The sequence below is a fragment of the Lampetra planeri genome, chromosome 1 (genome assembly GCF_965212315.1).
Source record: "Lampetra planeri chromosome 1, kcLamPlan1.2.h2, whole genome shotgun sequence".
Lineage (NCBI taxonomy): Eukaryota > Metazoa > Chordata > Hyperoartia > Petromyzontiformes > Petromyzontidae > Lampetra > Lampetra planeri.
In genome coordinates, this window is record NC_136107.1 from 13,138,237 (window position 1) to 13,150,641 (window position 12,405).

General features: G+C 41.2%; 1 protein-coding gene across 2 annotated transcripts in view; it reads left to right on the top strand.

Moving 5' to 3' along the window:
• Positions 1–416: 416 nt before the first annotated feature.
• Positions 417–12,405, top strand: part of LOC144718588 (dynein axonemal heavy chain 5-like) — a 97,445-nt gene continuing 85,456 nt past the window's right edge. Inside the window, exons 1-6 of one of the 2 annotated variants that reach the window (XM_078593965.1) lie at positions 417–946; positions 5,443–5,540; positions 6,016–6,210; positions 7,471–7,545; positions 7,682–7,780; positions 10,862–10,933. In XM_078593965.1, coding sequence (XP_078450091.1) covers positions 760–946; positions 5,443–5,540; positions 6,016–6,210; positions 7,471–7,545; positions 7,682–7,780; positions 10,862–10,933 — 726 coding nt within the window. In that variant the 5' untranslated portion in view covers positions 417–759. The remainder of the gene's footprint in view (positions 947–5,442; positions 5,541–6,015; positions 6,211–7,470; positions 7,546–7,681; positions 7,781–10,861; positions 10,934–12,405) is intronic. The other variant, XM_078593973.1, reaches the window with a different exon arrangement.

Genomic DNA, 12,405 nt, shown 5'->3' on the forward strand with positions numbered 1-12,405 from the left:
ATAGAAATAAAATAATAAATTATAATTTTATATCTATTATAAAATAATACATTATTATCTTTAGTAGGTAATAAAAATAAAGTAATACAATATTATTTTATTTTATTTCTATTATAAAACAACACATTAGTAGGTTATTATTTAACATAATTATTTTATTTAGTAGGTAATAGAAATAAAATAATAAATTATTGTTTTATTTCTATTATAAAATAATAAATTATTTAATTTCTATTACCTACGTGACTTTACCGAAAAAAAACTAAGAGTATCACCACCACCCCCACCCACCACCACCAACAACTTTTAATGAATAGAACACGGGGCCGGTTGCCTCGCAACTGTTGTTAGAGACTGTGGCGGGGGGCGGGGGTTGGTGGCGTTGGTCGCGCGCGCCTCACATCAGGCACCGCTGAAGTTGAGAAAGGCGAGGAGGGCCACTTTAATCGGCGTTCCAGACCGTGTTAAATGTCGACACTTTTAGCGGTGTAACTTTTGCAGTCGTCGCGCCCTTGAGACGTTTAACAACGTTGCTTTCTTTCGCAAACTTTACACGGTCGGTCGGTGTTGATTTATCAGAGTTTGCAGGAGACCCGCGCGAGGCAATTCTCCTGCCACCACCACCACCCCCCGCCACCGCCGCCGCAGTTGACTACCGTTAAGAAGTTCATGAAAGTTTGTAGATAGAACATTACAGAGCCCCGGGGGGGGGGGGCCGGGGGCACTTGTGTGGTGTTGTTGGAGGTGAGGAGCTTCCTCATGGCTGAGCCAGCTGCCAGCCAGGATGGCGAAATCGAGGGGGTCTCCGCAGAAGAAGAATCCCGGCAGCCGCGGGGTTCAGTGGCCCCCGATCCCGAGTCGGCGGACGGTGTCGAGCCGGTTCCTGGCGGTGCCGAGCCCGGAGAAAACAGCCACGACGTGTCCCCTCCACTCGTGAGCATCAAGGGTAAGAAGAAGGAGGACACACCGCCACACACACACAAGCACCCTCTGGGTTTCCATTGACAATTATGGGGAAGTATGTCCGTCGTCTTAACGCCGGTTGTGAAATTGTCCATGGCTTATTTTGTTATTATTGTACATTCTAGATTTGAAGCTTTCGTGACTGCAAGGATTCATACTCTTAGGTTTTTTTCGGTAAAGTCACGTAGGTGAAAAAATAATGATGAAGTAAAATAATAAAAAATGAAAATAACTCAATGAAATCACGACGTTTCGGAGGCAACAAGTGTCCGTCTTCAGGTGGGACAGGATACTGTAAATTTAGCTGTTTTATTTTAGTATTTTACCTACGTGACTTTACCGAAACAATCTAAGAGTATGTCCGTGTACATTCTATTCGTACGCGCAATGTACAACCTCTTTGACAACCCACTGCTGGATGAGGGCCTCCCCCACAGACCACGTTTGTTACATTTTAACCCGCTAAACAAACCCACGATTTGAGATGGGACCATCTCGTTTGCAAGGTTCAGAGTTGACCAAACTTCTTCAAACCACGCTGGTTCTGGTCAGTGGCCGGTGAAGGCGGCCAGGAGACGTAGGGTGGCGTTGAGTAGACGTGGAATCGTAGCAGTACGGTACAACAACGATGTGCATCGTCCCTCTTTAATGTTGTACGAGTTGCAAAACAAAATAGTTGGAGTTTGTATCGCTGAGCAGAGAGTTTGAGTCGCGAGTTGGTCGGAGGAGGAAGCTTTCATGCCCTCGTACGATTCAGCACTTGCAGCTTGGACCCTTTTTTGTTAAATAAAATTAAAACTCATGTATTTATTTATTTGTTGTTGTTAATCTGTCCAGGAGCACTGGTATTTGATTGTGTAAAGACGTATACGTAGCGTGTTGTCCAGTTTGTAAGTGTGATATGTTTATAGGAACTGGGACGTACACATTGGTTTATCCACCCTACTTTATGAACAATATTTATTCGAATAAACAGCACTCGTTCGACGAGAAACGTGGATTGTAACCTCGGTTTACACGTGTCACTTGCAATGTGAGGGATACATGGAAAAGTTTGCGTCGCTGGTACTGTACCGTACTGTAATGTTGGTAACGTTCTTAAAATGATTTGTTGAAGGATGTCTCCGGTTATCAACTTCGCAAAAGAGACAGACACTAAGTGACTCAATGCTTAAACTAATGTGGACCCCCTCTACCTATTTCATTTGGTGGACTACATTGCACCAGTAGTTGAAATTCCACATTCCTATGGAGAGATCCGTAATAGTTCAGTATTAACCAACAATTGCACAGATCTTGGTATAGAAAATAGAGTACAGTACACGTTGCTTGTAACACTTGACGAAAAAAACTCAATACAATGAACAACACGGTGGCCTTAAAATAAAAATAATATTAAATCGGAAACGTTATGGGCCTTCTTCACTCATAGCACATGAACTGAGAGGCCAGAGATCAGTTAAATAAGGGTCGGAGATTCCACTTAAACACCATGGGGCCTGATGAGAATTGAGAGATTTAAATATTCTCTGATGGCCAGTTTTTAAATAGGCACTCGTCACCTGTTTTACAATGAAATTCCCAAGAACAAGACATCGAATTAAAAAAAATACATTTTGTTTGTAAGCAATAATAAAAAGGTGGTAATACTGGACTACTAAAGTACAGTAATTAAAATAATATCGCGCCCTTTGTTAAGTGACTGCTAGAAAGAGGCCTTCTCACGCCTTGTTAATAACGGCAATGCTATTCTCCATATATCCTTGCTGCTACACCACAGCCAAAATACATTTTTTGTCTCATTTCATAAAGTGTTTTTTATGACTTTCAGAGGCATAAAATGAAAAATATGCTATAATCTTGCACCCAGTAGCTATACAAATATGCTATACAAATACAATTGTGCAGACTTTGTAAATAGAAGTTTTGCTAAGATGTTGATAAGAGTTTACATAGTTTAAACTAAATCCTAAATTCATAACCGTTTATAGTGGCAGTGTTAAGGTATGGCTGCACTCGGACTGTGGTCGTAAAAAGGTAATATATAAAGTCAAAGTATCTCCCTGCTCCAATGAGGTGACATCTCCTTTGGTGTGAAATCCATATGTGGACATTCCACGTTAACAAGGTGGGGCGGAAGACCATTGTTGACTTCCCACAAAAAATGATAGAGGAGTCAATTTCTGAATGGGATATAAACCCACAACATTCTGATTTTGAGTCAAGTGCTCAAACCATAGTGTTCTCTATTCAGATTGTATAAGAGGTTGAGCTGCAATACTCACATCATACATTTCCTTCAAACTTAAAATTCACTGATTCATTTTTGTTTTTGGTTTAGGCCATGTAGTAGTTTTATGTCTAATTTTACAATTTCTGAGTTCCCTACCTTATTAGGCCCAAAGTAGTTTGAGTGAAACGTATGTTGATGTTAAATTCCGTCATGGGGAGTCTTACGCCACTGGAGAGCTTGATTGGCCAGAATATTATATATCAATACATTGACACGTATAAATAATATATTTGTAAACGTGGCAATTTTTTCAGGTGGTGGAGGGTTAATGACAATAATTTTGCCATGAAACGACTACGTGGCCTAATCTGAAAACAAATGTGGATCAGAACTTTCCCGAGCTACTTGTGACAAAGTATGGGCTACTGAGGATAAAAAATATTGTCTTGCAACCATGACCCATACAGCCAAAGCTTATCAGTCATTGCTAATATTGATGTTTGGCATTTAAATGTCAGTGCTGTGTCACTGGGTGTGTTCGCTTGAAGTAATTGTGCTGTCATCTGGTGTGTCTTGGTTCTTGACTTATGTGGAGGTAGAGCTAAAATCCCGATATTTGCAGTATTGGCTATTTTGTATTAATCATTTACTTAACCATTATTTTGCTTTATTATGCATTTATCATCGCAACATCCTATTAATAAAGTGGTTGTTAACCATGATGCTAAACTCGTAATACAAATGCAGGAAAGAAAAAAAGTGTTCAAGAAAATACTGAATTAGCATGTTAGGCCAAGTCCGTCAATGAGTTCGTTTGGTTAAGTCTGTTAATGGGTCCGTTTGGTTAAGTCCATTAATGAGTCCGTTTGGTTAAGTCCTTTAATGAGTCCGTTTGGTTAAGTCCGTTAATGGGTCCGTTTGGTTAAGTCCGTTAATGAGTTCGTTTGGTTAAGTCCATTAATGCTTGGCAAAGGGGAGAAAACAGGGAGTACCTGGATAAAACCTTTGCATGAGGGATAACACTTAAAACTCTGCAAAGATATATTCAATCCACTTATTGTACTATCATCATCTGGGTACCACGCAGCCCAGCAGGTTTAGGTGTTCACAATGTGTGCTCTGCCAACACTTTCCTTCAAATAATTTTCCGCACGTCCAATTAGCACAGTTGGCTACGTATGGTATGAAAGAAGTTCAACATTCATACATACATACATTGGATTACAGGAAAACGCCACTATCGCAACCAGTCCCGCACCAGCTTGCACTGACCAGCGTGGTGAAATATGGTCAAACAATCCCGATGACTGAATCGGTACAGTATGCCATGTGAAATGGAAATATAACATTAAAGTGAGTTTATATTGGTGTTGTGTACTGCCATGCAGCTGTTATTTTTCCTGAATCATTGAAGGCAGCAGTTGCGCAATGGTTAGTGCATTGTACTTTTAACCCAGTGAACTGAGTTTGATTCCCAGCCATGGTTATTATCAGTGGCTAACACTCGATGTTTAAACCAATCCTGTACACCCTTCCCCTTTACCAACTTGCTCTGACCAGTGTGGTAAAGTATGGTATAACAACCTTTATGACAAATACAATATGGTGAGGTCCTCGTCCTGCAGTGGATTAACAAAGTGCCGTCAATTATGAGTAATATGTAAACATAACATGTATTATTGCATTTTTGGCCTGTTGTGATGTTAGCAGGGTGGTTTCTAGGGGGGGAATTATCTCTATGGTGCCCACCACAACTGAACAAGATTTCCTACCCCACTGACTTATACTCCCTCCTCCAATTTCACAATTGGCAGCTATGCCACTGTATTTACCAAATGCATATAATCCACAATAGAAAAACACGAGTTACATAAGAATGCAATTACTGTAACTACGAATCGATTAATTGACTCACATAATGTCTTACTTGTCACGATGCATACACTAAATCGTGCGTATGAAAAATTATTATATACAACTCATACAAATAATATGCAGATATTACATTTAGGCTAATGAAATATAAAACTGTATAAATAACACAGAAACTCAACAGAAAATACAAGTGAGACGACAACACAGCAAAAACGACACAATAAAATTGCCTTTCTGTCAAATTACAACCCCAAATCGTGATTATTCTTTGAATGCCTTGAGGAGTGGGGGTGTAAAATGTTTTCATGGCTATTATCTCTACTGAATAAGTCAGACACAAAATGAAAGACTGGGCATTAATCTTTTCTCAGCAGGTGAGGGATCAAGAACCAAGGGGCGTGGAGCCAGATTAAGTCAGCAAAATGGTGGAGCCCCCACTCCTTCACCCACCACGGCCACCCCAGCCACGGTACGAGCTGCACATATACAGAGATCATCGGCGTTTAGTTAATATGCGGCACTTACGTAATTCACATTTTATGCTGCATTGCCCCCAATTCACAGCCTCGTAGATCAAGCCAAAGCAGACGTTTAATAGGAAATATTTGTTGTTCAGCTGCCAGAGTGGATGAGCGCTGCGCCATTGCACATTTCAGAAGATAGTGGATTTTGATTGAAATGCTTAACACAAATAAACCATTTTTTGTGTAATATGAGGAACGTGAATTGTACGTGAAAATTTTCTTATTTTGCAAATGTTATTGGAGGAAATTTAATTGGATTGAAATTAGCTATTACTTTGAGATCTGTGATTTAGATAGCAAGTACAAATTACAAATTAAATACAATTAAACATTTAAATGTAATTTTGATACTGCCCATCTGCGATAAGAGACCTTAACACGAAAGAAGAATGTGTCCCATTCCATGGCTGATATGTGTAGATGTCAGGCGCTGGATGGAAATCATCGGGGCCTGGGAGCGAGGCTCTGCGAAGCATGGCAAATCAGACCAAGGTCACCAGGGACGAGCGGAGGGCCCAACTGGACGGACGTCACAAGTACCTCATCTCCAAGCTAGCCGATGTCCTGGGTCAGGACGAGGCCGCCGTGGAAGATGCCATCCTGGCGGACGAGAGGGTAGGTCTTCTGGGCACCACGTGCATTGTGTAAGGCAAAGTTCTTCAGCTGGCTGCCCGCAGGCCAAATGTGGCCCACGGAGGCTCTTGGAGTGGCCACCAAGAGATGTGGCCTGCCAAGAGATATGGCTCGCTGAGAAAGCAAGAGATACAGATGCGTGAGATGAAAGAGAGAAAGACAATGGATGGAGATGAGAGCTGGAGACAAAAGATGACGACTAGTGAAATAATAAACACCAGATAGATGAGTAACCTGGATATCAGAGGTGTAGATTAGTGTTTATCCAATGTGACATTACGTCGATTCACGTAATGTATGATGTCACATGACTCGCCAGCACAGGCTAATTTTATCATGTGGCCTGCCGGAAAAAGATAGTTCAAGAACCTTGGTGGTGGGTGACGAGAGGGGGTCATAGCGTACCCCACACTAAGCTGTGCAAGGTCACAGGGAACTGTTGAAAAGATGACATCAGTCTTAGTGATTCTGATTTATATATGATTTATACGTCTAACTAGAAAACTATAGACAGACATAAGCAGATGATGATTGCTTGTGTTGCAATCGAAACGTCGCTATTATTTTAATTTATTATTTTATTTTTAGACGTGACTTAACCGAAAGAACCAAAGAATAATTCCTGCAGTCACGAAAGCTCCAAATTAAGAATGATTTATACGTTCAGTTAATAACGAAACAAATTTTTGTATTTTTACAAATGCTATCCCAATTGTACTATTGGCATCATGTCATGAAATACAGTTTCCATTTTTAGCTCTTGGAAAACAGTGTTCCGCAGAGGGAAAGTTTATGCGTCTACTTCTGAGATTATTTCAAGTGATATTTTATCTACATATTAGGGAGTGCACTTTGCCACATACCCTGCTATTGAAAAAAGTTTGTAATATCGCAGTCAAACCAATATTTTTGATTCTCAGAGCTGGATTTTAGCTAAATTGTAAAAATAAAACTTGAATATTATGGTATTTTGCTCAGTCATTGGTGACCAGGCTGAGACCATCATCTTGCTAAACTTGAGAACTCGGTTTAATCTCTAGTTACCTACCCTGATTCAAACCCAGGATGACTAAGCCAACTTCACACATATATCTTAAACATCAGTTAGCCCTTGTAGGGTATTATGTTGAGTTAATATTGAATTTGAAACAAACTAAAGATGAAACTTGAATGCATTGCATTTACCTTGAAAATAATGTACAGTCATCATTTTTCAATTAAATTTTCTTCCCTTTACTCCAGTTTGAACAAATAAAGGATTTCTTTGTTGCCAACGGATCAAAGAGGCTCATGTTCTTCTGCCAAGAATCTACCCAGGTTAGTGTTACACATTTTTTTAATTAATATTTTCTCGTAATTGTGTGATTAAAAATAATAATCTAAGAACTGCTTTATAGCGGGCTTTTTCTGTCTGTTGTGAATATGCAAATTCATAATTTTCTATGGTTCCCAGCCTCGTGACACTATCTATTCTCGCGGAGAGATGTCCATCAGTCACGTGGGAAGCAACGTGTCTCACAAGCGGTTGTTCATCACGACAGGTGCCGACGAGGTAAGTGGGCCCGTCATCTCTACGTGCATCACTGAAGTGCTGCACTAGGCTGCTGCAAGTGTGATTTGCTGAGAGAATTGTGGTACTCTGCCGATTGCAATTTGTATTATCCAGCAGCGCCGCCTATCAATTTAATGTGCATCTTGGTCTTTTGCCAGAGGACCTTTCAAAGATGCACAGCTTGAGTTGCGCACTGGCGGCATGACACTGCCATCGCAGGACGTAGGTTAAAGCTATTCTCTATTCTCTTGGTTAACTACATCAATATCGTTTTCTACCTTCTCGTTAGCACGTTTTTAAAATGTATTTTGAAGACTTTTTCAGCATTATCATTCAAGAGATGGCGTTTTTGCAACTTTAAATGTGGAATGCCACTCACACACGATTGGATTGTGCACGAAGCTTGCGCTGTGTTCCCTTGCATGCCCAGGCTTGTCTTCAAAACTCTGTGAGCTCACTCGCTGACAGAATCTGAGCTCTCCGTTATGCTTGTGTTCATCAGATAAATAGAGACATTCTGTAAGAAATGCGGGAAGAAGAAAACGTGCAAATAGTTTCACTGGGATACAACAAGAGGTTGGCTTATACTGTAACACTGTTTGGTGATCAGCAAAGGGATTTCCTTGCTGTGCTTTTGTATGAGAGGTGGTCTAACAGTGAGGCTTTTTACTTTCAAGTGTAGATGTTAATCTCCGGTCAGCCTGACACATGGGTAGTAAAAATGGGTCTCTTGCCTTGATGGAATTTTGATTTCATCTCAGGCTTTTGTCGACCTCGTTTCTTATGCAAGTGGACATTATGCACAGTGCATCGAAGATTGTGACAGTGAATTATTGATGTAAATGCTAATATTCCGGAAGTACTAGAAAGCTGCTATTTTGCTCAGCTGTTGCCAGGTCTGTGTTTAAATTTCTATGACTCTAAAAACAGACATTTTTAAATTTAGGCCACCAAAATGATGGCTCAAAGGTTGATTGGTTTCACTCATAGGGCAGGCTAAGCTTATCGCGCTAAATAGTTTGAAGTCTTGTCTGAAACACTTTAAATATACAATCCCCATCGTCAATGAACTGCGCAGTTTGTCTCCATGGAGTGCGATGCTAAATCAGTAGAGAGCAAGGGAACCGCGCTCGTGGTGACTCTTGTGAATATATGAAAAATAAGTTAAAAGCTTGGTGGTCTTTACCTGGTAAGATCAAAATTGTGTTTAGGTTTATTTGTATGTCTTTCTTTTTGCTATTTGTTTACCTTTCCTATACTTTGCACTCCTATCGTGTTTTTGTAGTGTTTGTTGTTGCAACGTTCTACTGGACATCTGTGAAAAAGAGCTTCATAGCTCATCAGATTCCTCCATTATAAATAAATATTCTGATTCTGATAAACTTCAAATAAACACGTTGAGATATGAGAGGATAAAAATGCATATATTTTCTTGTAATGCATTATTTCCATGTATAAATCACAATCCATATAATAATAAAAAATATATATTTATAGTTTTCTGGTTGCAAGGCTTATAATCTTCCTAAATCGAGGTCATCATCATAAAACATTTATTTACTACTGTAGTATGTATACATTAGAGTAATCGTTTATTTACTTATTTGGTTAAATCGTCATCTGCACTGCATTCTGATAGCATTTATTGCCAAGCCACTGTTTGGCAATTATTGTAGCTCAGTTTGTTCAAACAGGATCAGCATTTAACCCAAACATTTGGCGGGGGAGCAAATAATAAAGGTAATGTCTGCTTTGGAACGGCTGTGTGAACTGAGGCTTGTAAGAGCTTGTCTCTTGAGTTGGACGGTTGCTGGTTAAAACACCCCTTCCTGTGCCTTCCATTGTGTTCTAGACACAGCATTGAAGAGCATCCCATGCTTTACAAGAAGCATTGTCTAGCCATGGCTTCTGTATTTGAAGTTTTCGTGACTGCAAGGATCCATACTCTTTGGTTCTTTCGGTAAAGTCACGTAGGTGAAAAAAAAAATAAAAAAAAACCACGACGTTTCAATTGCACCAGTCTCACGTCCCAGTCCCTAACGTCCACGCAACGCCCCCCCTCTCCTATCGCCCCCTTCCTTTCCCTCCCCACTCCTCTCTGACTTATATAACGTCCTTAACCTTGGCATCTCTCTCACTTCAGTAAAAAAATTTTGCTGTGGTTTTCACACCGGATGATGATTGCTTGTGTTGCAATCGAAACGTCGTGATTTTTTCATTTTTTATTTTTCACCTATGTGACTTTACCGAATGAACCAAAGAGTATGGCTTCTGTCTTTCGTAATCTTGATTAACTAATAAATCCTACAAAACACAATACTTTCCAAACTAAATAGGCAGCCAAGAGTCTATCTCCTATTTAAAATAATCTAGTCGATCAGATCAGTCAATGGGCTTAATTAGCAGGGTCTCAGCAGAGCCAGGCCTGCTATAGAAATGCTGCTGTTTTACCAGACGTTATAGGCCCCTGCCAAAAACATCTGGCCCCTGCCTAAAACATCTGGTCATATACAAAGAATTGAATTATGATGAACAATTGTATGCACGTAAATTATGCTACTACTGTTATACCATCGTTGCTCAACAATATAAACATACATAAGCTGTATAATCAAGTTTGACCGAGTGTTTTAATTGTAATTCTAAAAATGGAAGTGATTGTGCTACTTTTAAATGTATCATGGGACCTCCTTTGCCAGTACCAAAATATGAGAATAGGTTTTCCCCTTTTTTCTGGCAACAAAACATCTTAACACCTGTTTTGTTGCCAGAAAAAAGGGGAAAACCTATTCTCATTTTTAACAGTAGTTAATGCTTTTCAACTTTTTTGGCTGTTTGCACATTACCTTTGTCCTCTCTGTAGGGAGGGGATTTGATAACTCTTGTAAATATTGTCCAATACAAACTAACTTTAGTATAAAGATGTGTTGCTATTAGGGACTAAGCTCTCTCGGAAACTGTATATGGAAATCAGTGCTAAAAGGCCCTGCCTTGGCATCCCAGCCTTGCAGCCAAAGCAATGATTATCAACAATGCAATGTAGCCTATGATGACGATAGTGATGCCTCTTATCATTTTCAGGCTTTCGCAGGCACATGCTACTTCTTCCTGCGCACCACAGAGAAAGCCATATCGACAGCTAACATGGCCCAGGTATGCCTGAAACCAAAGAGAGCACGTGTCATTGCAGTCCAAATCGCCCATCAGATTAATGTGCATTGTACAGTCCTTTGTCAATCCAGTGCTGTACGAAGGATTCCCCATACTGTGCTGGTCGTGGGGTTATTTAACCATACTTCATCACGCTGGTTAGCGCCAGTTCAGATATCACTCGCCACTGATGTAAGTCATGGCCATGAATCGAACTCACACACCGGTTCATAGTGTAGTGGGTGAACCACTGCACCACTGCTCCACCTCACATCACATTAACCTGGCCCCAAAATTATTTAAATGCTTTCACAATTGTGTTGCACATGCATGAAATGCATTACTGCTGATTGCTGTTCATGTAAATTGTCATATACATTCATGTGCAACTGTATTTCTCCAGGGTTTTATAAACAAAAGTGATCATATCAGAGTGACCTGAAACTGTTACTAGTTTTATCTTGGTCTTTTTGGCACACTCGCAATAATGTGGTACTTTGGATATTTGGATTACACCAATTTCATCAAAAATGCAATACATTTGTAGTGGTGGTATTGACGTGCGCCGACTGTGACAGTGATGGATCACGGGGCGGCGCGGGGTGCGGGGTTGGGCACGCGTTGTGGGCGTGGTGTGGACGCGCGCGCCGGGAGTGACAGATGACGAGGCGGCGCGGAGTGAGTGGTGAGGCACGATGAGATGTGGGAAAAGAGGATCGTAGCCAGCACCCGGCGATTGGTCGAATAAGTGGGTGCTCGCAGCGACGTCCGCAGGTGGGGTATAAAGGGGGACGCGCGAGAGCACTCGGGGAGAGTTACCCAGTTGAAGACCCGAAGACGGAGCTGAAGACCTAGTGAAGCCGAGTAGCTCAGTGGCGTTAGTCGCCGAGTAGCTAAGTGGATGTTGGTCATCCGAGTAGCTCAGTGGCGTTAGTCGCCGAGTAGCTAAGTGGATGTTGGTCATCCGAGTAGCTCAGTGGGCGTTAGTCGCCAAGTAGCTAAGTGGGTGTTTGTCACCCGAGTACTAAGTGGATGTTGGTCATCCGAGTAGCTCAGTGGCGTTAGTCGCCAAGTAGCTAAGAGGATGTTGGTCATCCGAGTAGCTCAGTGGGCGTTAGTCGCCAAGTAGCTAAGTGGGTGTTTGTCACCCGAGTACTAAGTGGATGTTGGTCATCCGAGTAACTCAGTGGGCGTTAGTCGCCAAGTAGCTAAGTGGGTGTTTGTCACCCGAGTACTAAGTGGATGTTGGTCATCCGAGTAACTCAGTGGGCGTTAGTCGCCAAGTAGCGAAGTGGGTGTTTGTCACCCGAGATACAAAGTAGGTGTTAGTCACCTGTAACCAAGTTTGAGAAAATAAAGAGTGTGTTACCCGTGAAGTCGTCTCCCGTGGAGTTACTACATTACAACTGGCGTCAGAAGTAAACCTGTCTTCAAGAAGTATGGACACAAGGAAGACTACCCGTACCCACGAGCGA